We start from the raw sequence: 17,111 nt of genomic DNA, 5'->3' as shown, positions 1-17,111 counted from the left end.
TCACGAGTTTTCATGGCTATAACATTTGACAGTTTTTGCACAATATGACATACTGTTACAACTTGATATGCGTTATGTAGACAGTTCTTAATGATCGAATGCTACGAGTTTCATAGTGTTCAACCGAAAAGCACCTGATCGTGATACAGTAACATTAACATATAGAGGAGACATACTGTTTGGAGTGAATTTCAAACTGTAATTTGCTATGCGGGCGGTATCCTTCGAGGGGCGGATCACTTCCCAAACAACTGATTGAAAATGCGTTTTGATAAAAATGCGTTACAAAATGCTCCAATGCGTTGAAAAATGCGTTTCAAAATATAATGCGTTGAAAAATGCGTAAAAATATCGAATGCGTTGAAAAATGCACAGGAATGCCTGGCGAACTTTTGGAGTTTTAATACACAATTTGTTAAAAAATACGCCAATGCGTAGGAAAATATGTGTAATTTATCATTGCATATACAAATGCGAGCATTCCAGCAATGCGCATAAAAATGTGTGTATTCTATCAATGCGTAGAAAAATGCGTGTTTTCTATCAATGCGTAGAAAAATGCTAGTTTTTTGTCAATGCGTATAAAAATACGAACAATTTCATCAATGCGTTGAAAAGTGCATGCTGTGAAATTTTGACAGGTGTTGTTCGATTTTAGAAATGCCTACCTTAATACGCCAATAGGTAACCAAATGCGCTAATGCGTATGTCAATACGCAAGGCTGAATCGAAAATGCGCTAGTGATTCGCCCCTCGGTGTCCTTAATGGTGTTACAGCCCGAACAAATAATTTTTCTTCCCATACAAACAGTGTTACGAAGGGGTGGGTGGGTGTAAAAACAGGCCAATTTTGGCGTTATGATATTTGTGAATGAACCCTATTCTGGTTTTTCCTTCAAGTTTTTCTCGAGAGGCATAATAAAATATTTTCCGCGAATATGGCATCACTGGCAGTATTCTATTTATTCACCACTGCTAGCTTTTCGCTTCGATGTGGTGAAAGCTCCCGTGACAGCTTTGTCCAACTTTTTGAATTTTGCTTTGCTCTTCCGTTCGTGACAAGTCACTCATCTCTCAAAACAAAGTGCGCCGTTTACGTGTTTTTAATTTTTGTGCAATAATAATTTTGTTCTCGTACTGTGTCGACCTAAAATGTTAGAATTCCTAAAAATAAACGATAAGCACTATGTGGTGGAAGTGCGGAAAGTTGCGGGAGAGCAAACCACAGTAGAAGATCACGAAAGCAAGCTTGTTCTGCAGTGCAATCTGTTCGATTTGAGCCAGCTCTGGTGCGAAACGATTACCGTGGAAGACCTGATCAAACGTGAAAAGGTAGGTGCTGTTAAAGGGCAACAAAAGAGACGGTACTCAAATTTAAAGGGCTCTGCTCGGGCACTCAACTACTGCTTTGGTGCGGCAGTGGCTCCCAAGTGGTGATTCGCGGATCAGTGGAGATTTAAAGCTTACCCGTTTCTATCTTGTTCCAGACCAATGATTGCATCATACAGTACACTGCGGCGGTTGTCACCGAAACCCTGCTCGACCGCAAAGCGGACGATTTTAGCATTAGTCAAGGATGCGAAGACTCCATCGGCGGGGACCTATCGCTCCGATTGAAGTACTACGTGCAAGGCATTCCGGTGACATTTACATTGCGGCTTAAAGTGGCCACCAGCGATGAGGTTTGTATTGACGATTGCGGATCGATGCGGTCCAGGATCATTAACCAGTAAAATGTATATCACATATTATGCTGATTTCAAATTCCTTGCAGCTTGCAGAAAACATCATTTTGCCCACATGGCGAACGATTCTTATGTTGTACGAGGAAAACTGTGCCTTAAAGGACATAATTCTCAAAAAGGATATCGAAATCGAACAATACAAGGTCGAGGGTGCAGTTCTCAAAAGAAGTAGGTTTTTTATAGACAGTGCAGGATTGATGGAATCATGGATGTCAATCGTAATCTTCTTTTCAGATCTAGTAGCGACAGACAAATTCGACGAACGCAAGTTCTCCGAAACCTTTCCGCTGTCCACTCCGTCGGAGGGCCTTAAAATGCGAGATCTAATCAAAACCAGAGAACGTCGGCTCAATCTGATGAAGCATTTGAAAATTAAATCCAAAGATCCTACCGAACCCGGAGGCAGTCCCATCAAAAACTCGCCCAAGCTCAGCAAGACCATACTGACACCGACCCGGAAAAGTCCCGGAGGTCGTGCCAAAGGTCTGGAAGCGATATTCGCTAAACAAAGGTTAGTTGCGTGCTGCCGTTTATCTTATTTCGTTCATGGTAGTTTGAACTTTACTTCCAGAATACCGAAATCCATTTCGGCCTCATCGCTGTCGCTGAAAAGACTCCAGGCTAGTCAATACGATGAGGAAGATGATGACGATAAGGCAGAGGTACTGAGCACTAGTCAATCCACCGTCAACAGAAGTGATTTGAACAATACTTCGGGCATGGTGAAAATAAGGAAAATCACAAAATTATAGAAGACTGTTTATGTATTTTACCATTTGTGTGTTTGATTTAACATTTTGTATCCAATTAATATATTGGCAATAGCCGTTGTAAATTTTACGCTTATTAAATTGTCTAAAATTGTTTTTCACGATAATTTCACAATCAATACTCAGAACATATATTAGGAATAGCATTAGGGATATGTACAAGAAAAAGACGTGATTGAGCAAGGGAGAAAATAGGGTATTTTGAGCGCTGTTGGTACCCGGGTAATTTTCTGACGCTCATAAACGATTTTTCTCCAAATTTATTTGTCGAACCTTTATCGGACGTAATACAATGGACAACAGATTCCAAGGCACATCGTCTACGCCGTACACTGAAAAATATTTAAACCCAGCGAATAAGATTTAAAAACCCAAATTTGGCTAAACAGCTTTTAGTTTTTACTCAGCATTGGGTTGTTCTCTTCCTCTCCCCACACGAATGTTGTCAAAAACGAAGAGAGAAGCACCGACACATCCGTGCGGCTCCGTGGAAGAAGCCAAATTTGGGTTATCTTGACTTAACCCAAATTTTCGTCAAATAAGGACTCCGCTGGGTGAAAAATTTTGCAGCGATCAAACGAGAACTACCTACACTGAAAGACGGCTTGCGGTCGAAATTACTATTCTGAGGGTCTATTTAAATGCACAACGCCACTAAATTTGTGCAGACTAAATTTCGTTTCAATTCAACAGATTAATGTTTTCAATTTTACCATGGACCCGATTTCCAATTAAAAAACGTTTCCCTTGGCAACCGGATTCGAACCAAAGCTATCTGTGTCCCTGCTAGCTCCTTCCGTAGCCTAACGGCTGCGTCGGCCAGATGTACATCGCACTGTTGCCGCAGTGCCGTGACGAGCTCTTCCACTTCGGTGATCTCGTCAATGTCTTTGACCTTCAGAGTCGCTTCATGTGTAAGAGCCCTCACCTCAACACCCTCACCAAGGACCTCTTATAGGCGGCGCCCTTGTCACAGACAAACAGACGTAACACTCTTCAAAACGGCTTGGCATATGCATTTAACGATCAATTCAAATTTCATTTGATTTGCACGATCCTTCCACCAGAGGTGCTAGTGTTCGATCGCGTTGACGTTTACCAGTGTACACGTTGCTGAATGATGGAAACGAGAATTACAGGCGATTTGTGTAGTAGTGTGCGTGTTAGACAAACGTCAAATCGAAATTCATCATGGCCGACAGTGTCTCGCGCGGTTATACCAACAGGTGGCAGTGTGCTCATGAAAAAGACACTGGGCAAACATTTCTGATGAATTTCCTCTAAGAGTTACGTCTGTTTGTCTGTGCCCTTGTGTTCCTTCTCGCGCTTCAGCTCCAGGATCTTCTCGCCCGTTCGAGTACGTCGGCTCCCAGACCCTTAAGCTTGGCGTCGCTTCTCATCACCTTCAAGACGTCCGAGTACCTGGACTGTTCCGTGTTGATGACGAGCGCGTCGCCTTTCTCGCGCTTAGCACGTACTTTCCTGCGCCTTGGCTTGGCGTCCTGCATATGTACCGGCGGATTCGTCTTCCTCTTCTTCTGCTCAACCTTAGTTCAAGAAGGGTCCTCCCCTTGGTTCGCTCTACTCTGCGGCTGCTGAAGGCCCACAAGCGGTCGCAACCCCTTGTTCCCATCGTTCCGGGACGGGCAAGCCTTTTTAGGCCCACCCTTCTCTTGGATGGTAAATGGCCGTAGATCGGTTTTCTACTCTTCAAAGAAAAAACAACTTGACTTGACAAGAGACAAACTAGGAATAAATTTTTATTCAAATTTTATATTAACCTATGGTTGCTTTGATTCTTTCTCGCTATCTAGATCATCTTCGCCAACACTCCTACTCGACGGAAGAATCCTAGCTGCGATCCGGAATCTTGACTGCTTGACACGAGGAAGAGGCTTCTTCATCATGTCTGCAATCATTTCGGTTGTTGGAAGGTATTGTGGTCTGATGATTCCTTGCTGCTTCAACTGACGAGCGTAATGGAACCTTGTATCCACGTGTTTAGAACGCCGTTCACTGAAATTAAATTCCAGTTGCTTGATGGCACTCTGGTTGTCTTCGTGAACTGTAACAGGTAGCTGGGTCTGGACTCCCAGATCGTCGAATAGGCGTAGAATCCAGGATAACTCCTTGCAGCTTTCCGTTATCGCAACGTATTCGGCTTCCGAACTGCTTAAGCTGACACAATCTTGCTTCCTGGAACACCATCCGATCATACCACCTGCGTACCGGATCAGATAGCCCGTGATCGATTTCCGATCCTTCGTGTCGCCGGCCCAGTCAGCATCTACGACTACCTCCAGTTGAGTGGAGTCTGCTCCAAGGATCAGTTCGTGATCAATAGTACCTTTCAGGTACCGCAGGATACGCTTGGCCTCAACCCAATCACCCTGTGATGGGCAACTAGTTTTTCGTCCACCCAACAAACATTTTTGCTGTACAAGAGTGGAATAAACCGCTCTTAAGCAAACTTTAGAATTGAAACTGCTGCTGCAACATCAGGGCGAGTGCACATGGCCACGTACAACAACCCACCAATTAAGCTGGCAAACTGGTGGTTATTGGGCAGCGAAGTCTCCTCCTTTGGATGTAGGTGGCCGGGATCCAACGGGATGCTGGACGGTTTCGCATCTTCCTGACCAAACCTGGCCAATAGCTTCCGGATATAGCTCTTCTGGTTCAGCGCAACGTGTTCCACTGATCGTGAGACTTGAATACCGAGGAAGAACTTGATGTCCCTGAGAGATGTCACCGTGAAATGTCGGTTTAGCTACTTGATGATGTCCTCGTATTCGCGTTCAGTCTCACACACTATAACGAAATCATCAACGTAGACAGCAATGTAGGCCAGCTTACCTTTGCTCCTCCTGACGTAGAGACAATTGTCGTTCTTCGATGGCTCGAAACCCATACGTTTGAGTATGTCGTCCAATTTGTGGTTCCAGATACGAGCGGCTTGCTTTAGCCCGTACAACCTGTGAGAATCTTTCTCTGTAATGATTATTCAACAACTGTATTCATTATTTGTATACACTTTATTACCGATACTTTAATATAACATACAATGATTCACACTCTAGACAACAATAACAACATCTCCACATATGACAGATACTCAATGTAAACATACACGCTAAACGTAATAGAGTAATACAATAATTTATTATGTGCATACCACAAGGTACCACATCTCGTTTTTTCTCCAGATCCGCAGCAAGGTCACTCCACGTTGTTTCGCTTATAGTCTCCTCAGTTTATAAACGTCTCGCTTCAGTCTCACATCAAAATTAGAAGTACAGTCATCCATTTGGTCATCCATCTCTGCTCGGCATTTTGGTAAATTACTTGGCCGTTACTTGTGGTTGTACCTAAAAAGAAATATTATTTTGACCCAAATATTTTCCCAAATCCCAAAATATTTTTAATACTGAGTGTCAAGCTAAATATTAACTTTGCTGATGAATTATTAAAATTGCTTTCCTCTTCTCAAATGTTTTCAATGACAGCTAGCATGCAAACATTGTATACTGCCCACTGATTTTTTTTGACATGTCCTTTCATAGAAGAATCTCATACAAAAGGTATGTATATTCAGATTATGATTCAGACATTTTTTTTAACTAATATGTCGGAACACTGCACGAATGTTACAGTGGAAAAATTATCAATATCCATTAACTCGTTTTCGATCCAAAGTGTCCAAGTGTCATACAAACACTATTTTATTTTATGTTTTTTTTTGGCGAACTTTGCTGGAACTCGTTTCTTGTTCAGAATATATTCAGAAGTTTGGCTTAACAGATTTTGTTTTCTAAATATCGAAGGGATTGATACTTTTTTTAAATCAAATCACGATTTTGAAAAACGTCACTTGTCCAAAGCAATATTTGTAATACTAGTTTTAGCTAAATAGTAATTTGAAAACTTGAAAACATCAATTTTTTTAATTAAATTTTATATATATTGTTCACAAAACTCGCACCCGCACTAGCTGTTTGAAAGTATAGTAGAATATTAATATTCATTCTTTTTTTTCATGTTGTAATCCTATAATTATCTCAAATTCTTAATACATACATCATTGTCGCAGTACCAAATCGAAGTCACGCATTTAAGCACATGCAAAGTTGCAGTTGTGACGTAAATTTGAACCGGTTGCTGGTATTGCGCATCATTAAGCTACTTAAGAGCTGAAATTAGCACTAATCTAAATCGAGTTGCTATGTTTATAAGTAGGTTAAACATCAATTTTCACCCCGCCAGTCACTTCGGCTTCCAACCGTAAACGTAATGATAGTAGCCAATTATTATATACAAAGCAATTTTCTCCAGATAACAAAATAAATCGATCATCTTATTGGAGCACTTTTCGACGGTTCACCTATATAGGTGTCCACGGTTTTAGGAACCATGTTTCCGATAATTTCGGAATTCTTATGATTTACCATTTACCTTTCAAACTGAATGAGTTTATTTTTACGGTTTGGTCGTTCAATAGGTTTACATTCTACGATGCATATTTTCCCTCATTAACTGGTGATTCGTGCTGAATCAAACCTATTTTAACATTACAAAACCAAAAATTTGTTCCTTTGATGTCGCTCTTTTGGGTTCTGAACTGTAGGACTTATTTTAATGGTGTACCTCCAAAATATTGCAAAAGCACCTCAACATGTTATGTTCTCACTCTAGATACCTAATGAAGCTATTTCAACAAGCCTTTTCCAAATTATTCGCATTCAATGTACCGTCAAAATTTAGAACTTTTTATCTTTAAGTAACTTTGATTTTCTACATATGCCTATCATACTGATAATATTCTCAGTTCGTTGGATCGGACTAGAATATTCTGCATTATTGCAAAGCTCAATCATCTGTCTATCATATCACTTATTTCACATTTTTTCGATGAAATACATCCTCATATTTTTTTTTTGTTAACGACTACAAGTCTGACGTAGTGCACACTGACCATGATTGTCTGTGTCATGATGGCCCTTACGCTTGCCTCTACGATTCATTTCTTTGTACTGAAACAATTTAAAGCACGTTTTTATTCAAATTTTCAATGAACTCATAACACAAATATCACTTATACATGTACACGCATTTTTATTGGTAAAAATCCATGAATTTGATATATAAATTTTATTTATACACACATATTCGTTTTCCACGCTGGATCACACATAAAATCGATGGACCTTATATAAACTATGTGTATCTACACATGAATAGGGTTATCTATGACAAATTGCAAAAATCTATGTGAGCGACACATGCATACAATATTTGCAGTTTTTTCAGTGTATGAAATCTAAAAATTCAAACAAGGTAACATGTTAGTAATGGTACCTGTTTGCATTAATAAGCTCGACTGAAAAACAAACCTCATAATCCAGCTTTCATTAGATATATCTATTCCTGTAGTTACAGAAATGATTATCTTTTTTTATTCCAATATCTTGTGCTTTTGATATACTGTACGTTATTCTCCTCAATAATAGTTTCAATATTATGCGTTGCGCGAAAATTTGTACGCGCAAGCGCCCATACATCTCCGCCTGTAAGAAAAATCATATTTGTGTTTTCGGCGCAGTATTCCTTGGCCAATTCGCGCACTTATTGTAGAAGACACCATAATGATTAGACATACCAGCGGAGGTCTATTTGCGATTTTGCACCTTTTTCGCTCTCTATTTTCTTGCAACGGGTAATACTTCTTTAACTGATCAAAATTTGTCTCTTCCTATAAGGAAATTATTGCGCAGAATTTGTTGTTGAGCGTAATGCTGTACCTTGTTCTCTAACTTGTGCCACAGTTCTTGGCAAGATGGCCACTCATTAGCAAAAATGGCACTATATCCAGTGTTAGGCAATCATAAGTCAAAATGCCCCTCCTGACAACACATTCAATAGGTTATAAAGCGCTTTTTACTCGAATTCCTGAGACTTCTAGTTAAGCCGAAAAGTTTCATTTTTTATTGTTCGATTTTTTTAAATATCCAATTCAACTAGCCATTTGACTAGCATGATACTTAACAGGTTAGTGGTTAGCAACTGCTCTGAATATGTCGTCTAGCTTCAACGAATGCTTTAACTGTCAGTCAAAAATTCATATCTTGCAAACTACCAAGACAGTTTAATTATTCTCACACATTGATGTTAATTTTCTTGAAGTTACATTTTTAGTCTTGTAACATGACAAAGCATTAGTTAAATCATGTCTTCATATTAATTTGGTTTCAAGAGCCAACCCTTTTTATGTCTCGTAGACTTATTATACTTTGCTGAGCAATGATAACTTCAATATATATCACCTGAGGTGGGTCCACAACAATCTCAGTATCAGCTCAGTTATAATCGCATTTGGAACATATTCAAATACTATTCGTTCCTGTTTTTCTAGTCACGCTCAGCCTAAAGTTTAGTTTTGTCTTTCGCCTTCTGAGCTGCCACTTAATTGGTGTGAAATTTCATTTTGAATGGTTCAATTTAACTAAAAAGCCCAGATTGGAGTTCAAGAGAAATCGCTCAAGAAACTTCTAGAACGATTCCTGGCAGAAACTTTCTACGGTGACTGCCATTTGAACTGTCATTTTTTCGCAACTGCGTACTGCGATCGAAGAAAAAACGGTTTCTTGAATGATTCAGCCAAGCAATTTCCCATGCCTCAAGATAGGCCGAGAAATTCCTTCTGATCTGCAACAGCCCTTAAATCTGCGTTGGCTGGTAATCTGTTTCTTACGAAATTTACGACACTGTTGCGTTTTTAGTACTATAATTTTTAATAACACAATTCGCCTTAAACGGCTCTACAAAGAATCGACTATATCTGCCTTGCAGGTCTTACCGCCTTCAACGGCATTTCCACCTTCAACGGCTTTTTCCGCCTTCAACAGCTTTTCACTCTCCGACGGATCTTTCCGTTATCGACAGTTTTTCGCCTTAGTCGGCTCTTCTGCCTATAACATTTTTCCTGCTTTCCGCCTTCAACGGCTTTTCTATCTGTAATCATTTCCGCCTTTTACGGCTATTTCAAGAATGTCGCCTTCATTAGCTTGTATCGCCTTCATTGGCTTTCATCGCCTTCACTGGCTTTTAACAGCAACGGTAAAATTTGATTTCAAAATATTGTTTCACCTCTACGCCTTCCTCGGCCATCCGGTTAACAAATCAATACTTCATTCATCATTCAGCATTTAAGTCTAGATTTAGGACAACAACCCTATTCAACGAGTACCAATATCACAATCAACAAAACTTAGGTTTTCTTCACAGTTCTTTATTTCTTTATCTGACAATAGTGATTGTCATCGATTTGAACTAAACAATACCGATCACCATCAAAATCTCTCACAGGTTTATCATTGTCATTAGTCGAAGGTACAAATAGATCGTTTTATTCATATTGAACAGTTAGTACACAATATTTACCTTTTTGATTCCAATGTTGAAATTCAATCACAAGTCATCACCTGGAGGTCATCACCACTCTGCATGCACCACACACACACACCACTCATCTCTTTCTTTTTCCAGACAACACTTCCCGAACCGAAATTAAACTAATTTCACATGCACTGTTCACCGTTCTCGTCGCCAATGTGAGAATCTTTCTCTGTAATGATTATTCAACAACTGTATTCATTATTTGTATACACTTTATTACCGATACTTTAATATAACATACAATGATTCACACTCTAGACAACAATAACAACATCTCCACATATGACAGATACTCAATGTAAACATACACGCTAAACGTAATAGAGTAATACAATAATTTATTATGTGCATACCACAAGGTACCACACAACCCCTTTCGCAGCCGACACACTAGGCTCTCGTCATGAGCTGTGCATCCAGCAGGCAGTCGCATGTAAACGGTTTCTTCCAGGTCTCCGTTCAGATAAGCTGTCTTGACATCAGCATGCTTGATCAGAAGATTTCGTCGGCTTGCAACGGAGAAAAGGGTCCGGAACGTCACTTGTTTCACCACTGGAGCAAAAACTTCGTCATACTGCCCATATTCGCATAGTCGACGTAAGCGCCACTGTAGTTTTCAAAACACTTGAAATTTTAGCAATGAATAATGAAAAATTCAAGATCTATTTCCACGTTGGCTAGCTAGTGATTAGATCTTGTGCTCTATTGAATAAACTGGTCACAATTATGCACATGTTATAAGATATTAGCTTGTGAATGCGGACATTGTCAATGGTGGTTACGTCGACTATGCGATCATGGGCAGCATAGTCGACACCATATTTTTGTGTAAAGCCTTGGACGACTAGACGCGCCTTGTATCGGGTTACCTGTCTGTAGTATAAGATGGCGATGCAATGAATAAACGTAATAAAACTTAAAAACATCTGTGTTAAAATTCATTTGGAAAATGCATTCCGATACTAGTCAATTTTTATACCACTAAGCATGTTTCTGTGAATATTACGCAACTCACTATAACAATCCGTTTCCGACATTCTTAGCAAACTGCAGTAGAATCACTTGGCATGATACGGGACCTCGCAATTCAGGCGACTGGCTCCGCCAAAGCTCCACTCCTCAATGATGCAGCAACACACTCCCTGTTTCGTCATGATGATTGCTGTCACCGATGCTTACTAGGGGAAGGACACGCAAGGGGAATATCACTAATCATTATTCACACCCCACATTCTCCTTCTTCTCCGAAAAAAAAATAGTCTAACAATCAGGCTTGTGATTTGTTTCCACAATGTACCCCAAATCAGAGCGTTCATGACTAACAAAATTTTTAATCATGATTAATCATTGATGATTAAAATTCTAATTTCGGTGATTATTGATTATGATTAATGATTAATTTGATTTTTAGGATGATTAAAGATTATGATTAATGATTAAAATTGGTTTTATCTGTGATTATTGATTATGATTATTGATTAAAAACGGCTCATTGATTAAAAATCATGATTAATCATGATTAATCAATCATAAAAACTGGAAATGATTAAAAGGTTTTGTGCTGTTTACAATATTTTTGAAGTTTCAAAAGTAAAAGTATCTTTGTCCGGGAGATTTTTGAAAAAAGAATCACACTTAGAACAGCATTTGAACCAATTTAAGTTGGATCATATATTTTATATGGTGAATCATTTTTGGTAATGAATGATTAATGATTGATTAATTCTGTTTCCTTATGATTATGATTACTGATTAATGATTAAATTGCGAAATCAGTGTGATTAAGATTAATGATTAATGATTAAATAAAATTTTTTAGTGATTATCCCGCATAATCACTAACTGTAAATGCAATATTTGTCATACTGTGGATGACTATTAGAAATTATCATTGAACCAGTTCTCATACGGTCCGAGATAACAGTAATACAACCATACTATGTACAGATTTGCCAGTTTGACAAATGGTAATCCACCAAATAACAGTATGTGGAATAGGCGGTTAAGATAGGTTACCATAAAAAATCGCTCGTTTTCTCGAACAAATTTTTCACAAAACAGTTTAGAATACGGTCTATTTATAATCCAGTTTTTCTAACAATTCACTATATAGCAATTGGTTTAAGAACAGTTGAACAATTAATCTGGAAGAAAAACAAACACTGTTTGTAGTACTATTGATTTATGATCATGTATGGTATTTTAAACTTATGGTATATGGTTCTACTCTATTTAAACCGTTAAAATAAAAAGTCTGTTATTCGTTCACCTGAATAAATTTTATTCAATAAATATGCACCGTCGTTTCCTTTACTTCATTCCAAAATCGCATTTCTCCTTCGGTGACCTCCACTCCAGGCAGTTGATCCTGCATTGATGGAAAAACCTTTCGGGTAACTCCAACGAATGGGTAATGATGCCCAAGGTGATGTCTAGTGGAATTACTGGACTTGAGAGTTGTCCAATCCTAGACCCAGTAGTACTTACGGCGATTAAAACTCGCTCGGGACCTTCCTGCGATGGGGGCAATTGTTTTATACAAATTCTGCAAACAGCAGAACGAATTCTTCTCGCCTTCCTTTTGCGGAACCTCTCGCAGTCAGGCGGGATGAGGCTGATGCTGTCGGGTTCAAAGCGAATTCTGGAAAATAATTTAAATACATTCAATGAGTTATACCACCAAAGAAACAAAATAATGTAATCATTCAAAACTTACCCCTTTATTCCATACCGCAGCAGGTATACCTGCAGGTAAAGTATACTTTAAACTATTTTCCGCAGCTAGATTTCCTTTTTTTTTGTTTTTCCTCAGCTCGCGAGTGGCCACAAGAGTTTTTGCTTTTTTTTTTCTAAAAACAAACTGCAAACTTCGGTCGTTATACTAATACCAATGTGCGCAACTATTTGACAAACTGTTGAATTGAGGTGGCATACAGTGATATACTCATGTGTTGGTGTGTTCCGCAAATATAATCACAAACCATTTGAGAAATGGTCATTCCATATTGCCATCATGCCTCACGAGTTTTCATGGCTATAACATTTGACAGTTTTTGCACAATATGACATACTGTTACAACTTGATATGCGTTATGTAGACAGTTCTTAATGATCGAATGCTACGAGTTTCATAGTGTTCAACCGAAAAGCACCTGATCGTGATACAGTAACATTAACATATAGAGGAGACATACTGTTTGGAGTGAATTTCAAACTGTAATTTGCTATGCGGGATGATTAATGATTTTTGATTAATCTTAACCATTAATCATTAATCATGATTAAATTTATGATTAATCATTAACGCTCTGCCCCAAATCCACGCTATTGCTCTCTTTATCTTTGTCAGTCCATCTCCTCCTCAGACTCAGAGCCGTCGTCCACGGCAACCGGCAAAGCACTCGGGTTCAGTCCCTGCTTCGATTCGTACACTCAGGAAAATTGCCTCATACTTAATGGAAAATATCCATGTGCCAAACCACATCCAAAGTATATGCAACCAATACCCGATTACGCAGGCAAATAAGCGCATGAATAGTATGTGCTCTAAATTGTATGAGTCGCTGCTGTATGATGCCTCATCAAAAGTATGAGTCGCACTAATGGAAAACATTTGTTTACCCCAGGGGGGTAGACACTCTTATGTCGTTTTCGTTTTTGCGGCGGTGCTACACCGCTTCGTGCTACACTTTTTGCAGAATAAACGAACATTTTCGGTGCAGTTGCATTGGTGTGCGTGTATAAACACCAAAATATTGACAACTTTGCAAACGCTGATTGGTGGACACGGCGTGCCCCTGCTACACTCCCGATTTTTTGAGTGCTACACTATCATGCGCGGTGCAGAAAAAGTGCTGCACCGGTGTAGCACGAAAATCAAAAACGAACATTTTCGGTGCAAAAGTGCTACACCGGTGTAGCTCCACCGCAAAAACGAAAACGACATTAATCTTTTGATATATATCAATCATTCTTAATCTTTGCTAATCTCTGCTAATCTTTCTTAATCCCGCTTAATCCCGCTTTGCCCCACTAAAAAAAAATCAAATCGTTTTTTACTTCACACGCTAAGGTCAGTTTACCCATAAATAGGTAATTTATTTACCCATATTTGGGTTCTATATGCATTACCTATTTTATGCGTGAAATAAACTGATTAAAAACGGTAAAACTCACTCATATTATGAGTCAAGCCATTTTACCCAAATATGAGTAACTGCAATTACCCATATTTGGATGAAAACTAAATAATTGACAACATTCAGGTGGACAATGTCCGACTAGAGAAAATAGGTAGAGAAGCGAAGAGTGAACAGCCGTCTAAACGGCAACACTTTTTCTGTTTTGATTTCGTCACTCGGATGTTGGCAACTGCCGAAAAACAGATTAATCCACCTATTGATGGTAGTGTCTTTCTCGTGTACTGTATTAGAAAATGATTTATGCTGTTGATTTATTAACAACAAATCATCTAAATTGTATACCAAAAAGGATCAATTTTCTTCAATTTAATGAATCAATGTTATTTGCAGTAATATCCTTGATATTTTAAAATATTGGTAAAAAAATGTTTCAAACGATCGCAATACTTATCTTGAATTATGCGGAAATCGTCAAGGTTTGTTGATTTTGTTCGATAGGATACCAGTTTGACGGTTCGATAAGGTATTTTTGGCTTCACACTCTTCGCTTCACTGAGAAACCAAAGTACTCTTAAAAGAGTACTTTTTCACCCATTTCGAGAGTAACTAGGTGAACTCATAAAAAGAGTAATCGGCCTTTACTCTTTAAAGGGTACATCGCCTGTACGTCAAATGGACGTGTAAAATTTACCCATTTTCGCAAATCATTTTCTATGGGAAAAAAGGGTAAATTTCACTCTCTTTTATTTTTTCTGCAGGCTTTTGGAATTAAGATTATTTCATAAATTTAATAAAATGCAAGAAAACACTTAAACATACAACTACTTTATTCAGTTTGATTATAATCATCATGTCAAACATACAATAGTTTTCTAAATTTATTCCTCTTCTCGAACCTCGTCTCGCACTTAGCTCTATTTGTCATGATGAAAAATATGTCGAGCTTCTCCCTCGATGCCAAAAGTTCGCCACAATCGGGAAACAGGCTGAAAATAATAGGATTAAATTTGTTTACTTCTTTTTAGTTATATTTAACATAAATTGTTAACACTTACCGTTAGATACCTGGCAGAAGGCGAACAAGCTTTGATTTGCTGCGAATTACTAAGAGTGTTTTCACCCATTGAAGTGTACATACTCTGAACATAGAAGAGGGCAAAAAACACCCATTATGGAAAATTTCAAAATACTCTTTATTTTGACAGCTTCATATGAGCCTCTGCACGAATCTGGCCCACTGCTCACTCCCACAGAAAGCTTGAAAACAGCGCGCACAGTAAAAGTCAAATTTGACTTTTACTGTGCGCGCTGTTTTCAAACTTTCTGTGGGAGTGAGCAGGACAGGGCAAATTCGTGCAGAGGCTCATATCTCAAAAAAGAGGGTATTTTTACCACATTAAAGGGTACTGCTGAGTTCGCAGTGTTCTCTACCTATTTTCTCTGGTCCGACAAACAAGAACGGAGACAAGTCGGGTGAGAACTTGCAATTATTGAAGTTTTGTGATAAGGGGAATTTGTTTTGATAGGTAAGTTAAGGAATTTGGATTATTAATCATCAAATAAGATTAAATTGATATTGATTATAATGTTCACTCTGTTCCTTTAAAGTTCCTTTGATGACGGAATCGATGCGGAGAACTTTTGGTAGAGCTGTTGCCGAAGTACCTGACACCTGGCCAAACGTGATGCCAAACGGTTCCGGAGAGCCATTGAGTTGTCCAAAAAATGTCTCACGAAACCTACTGCAAGCCTATCCATATACGTGAGAACAAAAGATGTTTACAAAGTTCTTACAGATAGATTAACACGGGAAATCTGAACACAAACCACTACCACACAGGCATTTGGATTGGTCAATTGCGGAAACAAAGTGGCAGCAACGATGAGTTTAGGACGTACGTGCTTCGACCGGAACACCGGAACTGAATAGTATGAGATCCACTGGCCCTGCACCGGCATGCGATTTTCGGAGAGGACAGCGTCAAACTTGATGCCGAATATTAGACGCCAGCATGGAGATATGATTGTTCTGTTCACAGGCAAGCACATCGCTTCCAGCTGTTGTGCTAGGTGAATCTTTCGAGTGCTACGGGGAAGATCGAAAAGACATTTTGTAGTGATCGTGAAGTGGTTTAAAATGGAACATAAATTGTACATTGCCTATATAAACAATAAATGATTTTTTTTATAGAATATTGTTATGTTTGTAATATTATGTATTAGCATTCCTATTTAATCTGATTTTCATAATCTGCATTCCTTTAATAGCAAAAAAATACTCATATTTGAGTACTTTCAATTACCCATAATTCAATAAATGCAGCTTACTCATATATGGGTAATGCCCCATTACCCATAAAATGCGAATGTGCACTTTTTGGCGATTATGGGTAAACTTTACCCATATTTGGGTAAACTGACCTTAGCGTGCAGTGTTAAACTGAGTTCTGTCAAACGGCCAAAAAGTGTTTACACGTCAACCGGTCCGGTTCGGTTGATAAATTTCGAGTTTTTTTTTTCTTAATATTTTCCTCGATATTTTCCGATGTTTTACGGGAAAGTACGGCTTTCCGGTCGGTTCCAAGTAGTGCCAAACTGAAAACTGATGTTTTCTGCCCTGCAGCGGTTCTGGAATAACCAGTTTTCCACCGAATTTGAGGCCAAAAACAGTCGTCTGCAGCTGCTGTGTGTTTATTTTCTTCACGGAAGTCCGTCGGAAAGGATCCCCCAGACGGAATTGCGTTTCATCTGGCTCAAATGAGTCGAAAAACAAGTCCGGAAAATCGAGATCCAGTGCCTATGGATGCACGACATGTACCCAATAGGAGCAAGATACACGGAACGAGACTACAACAACGGTGATGGAGGTGAGTGTATCACAGCAATTAATACTTTTAGATGAATCAATTTGTATTCTTCCCAAGTTTCTGCGTTTTCAGCAGGCTGCCTATACCGGCCACCAATATACCTAGGCGCCGAACCTGGCAAAGATTGATAATCAA

At 38.9% G+C, this 17,111-nt stretch overlaps 1 protein-coding gene and 1 long non-coding RNA gene across 2 annotated transcripts; one reads left to right on the top strand and one right to left on the bottom strand.

The window, feature by feature from the left end:
- Positions 1-1,068: 1,068 nt before the first annotated feature.
- On the top strand, positions 1,069-2,585 carry LOC115256592 (non-homologous end-joining factor 1-like). Its single transcript, XM_029855397.2, has 5 exons — positions 1,069-1,332; positions 1,488-1,682; positions 1,775-1,913; positions 1,980-2,256; positions 2,317-2,585. Exons 1-5 carry the CDS (start codon positions 1,153-1,155, stop codon positions 2,495-2,497), a joined length of 972 nt encoding a protein of 323 aa, XP_029711257.2. The 5' UTR covers positions 1,069-1,152; the 3' UTR covers positions 2,498-2,585.
- Positions 2,586-5,531: 2,946 nt separating this feature from the next.
- Positions 5,532-10,339, bottom strand: LOC134285063 (uncharacterized). The gene is made up of 2 exons (XR_009996119.1): positions 9,953-10,339; positions 5,532-5,883 (listed from the first exon to the last, which is right to left on the bottom strand). It is a non-coding gene; the product is annotated as an uncharacterized LOC134285063 (long non-coding RNA).
- Between the last annotated feature and the right edge of the window lie 6,772 nt (positions 10,340-17,111).

Source organism: Aedes albopictus, chromosome 1 (genome assembly GCF_035046485.1).
Source record: "Aedes albopictus strain Foshan chromosome 1, AalbF5, whole genome shotgun sequence".
Classification (NCBI taxonomy): Eukaryota; Metazoa; Arthropoda; class Insecta; order Diptera; family Culicidae; genus Aedes; species Aedes albopictus.
This window is presented reverse-complemented; position numbering and strand designations above follow the sequence as displayed.

Bases quoted from the DNA above. Each gene is read 5' to 3' on its own strand.
- LOC115256592 (XM_029855397.2), top strand. From the start codon at position 1,153: ATGTTAGAATTCCTAAAAATAAACGATAAGCACTATGTGGTGGAAGTG. The intron at 1,683-1,774 runs GTTTGTATTGAC...AATTCCTTGCAG, and splicing joins AAGTGGCCACCAGCGATGAG to CTTGCAGAAAACATCATTTT. The intron at 1,914-1,979 runs GTAGGTTTTTTA...TCTTCTTTTCAG, and splicing joins GGGTGCAGTTCTCAAAAGAA to ATCTAGTAGCGACAGACAAA.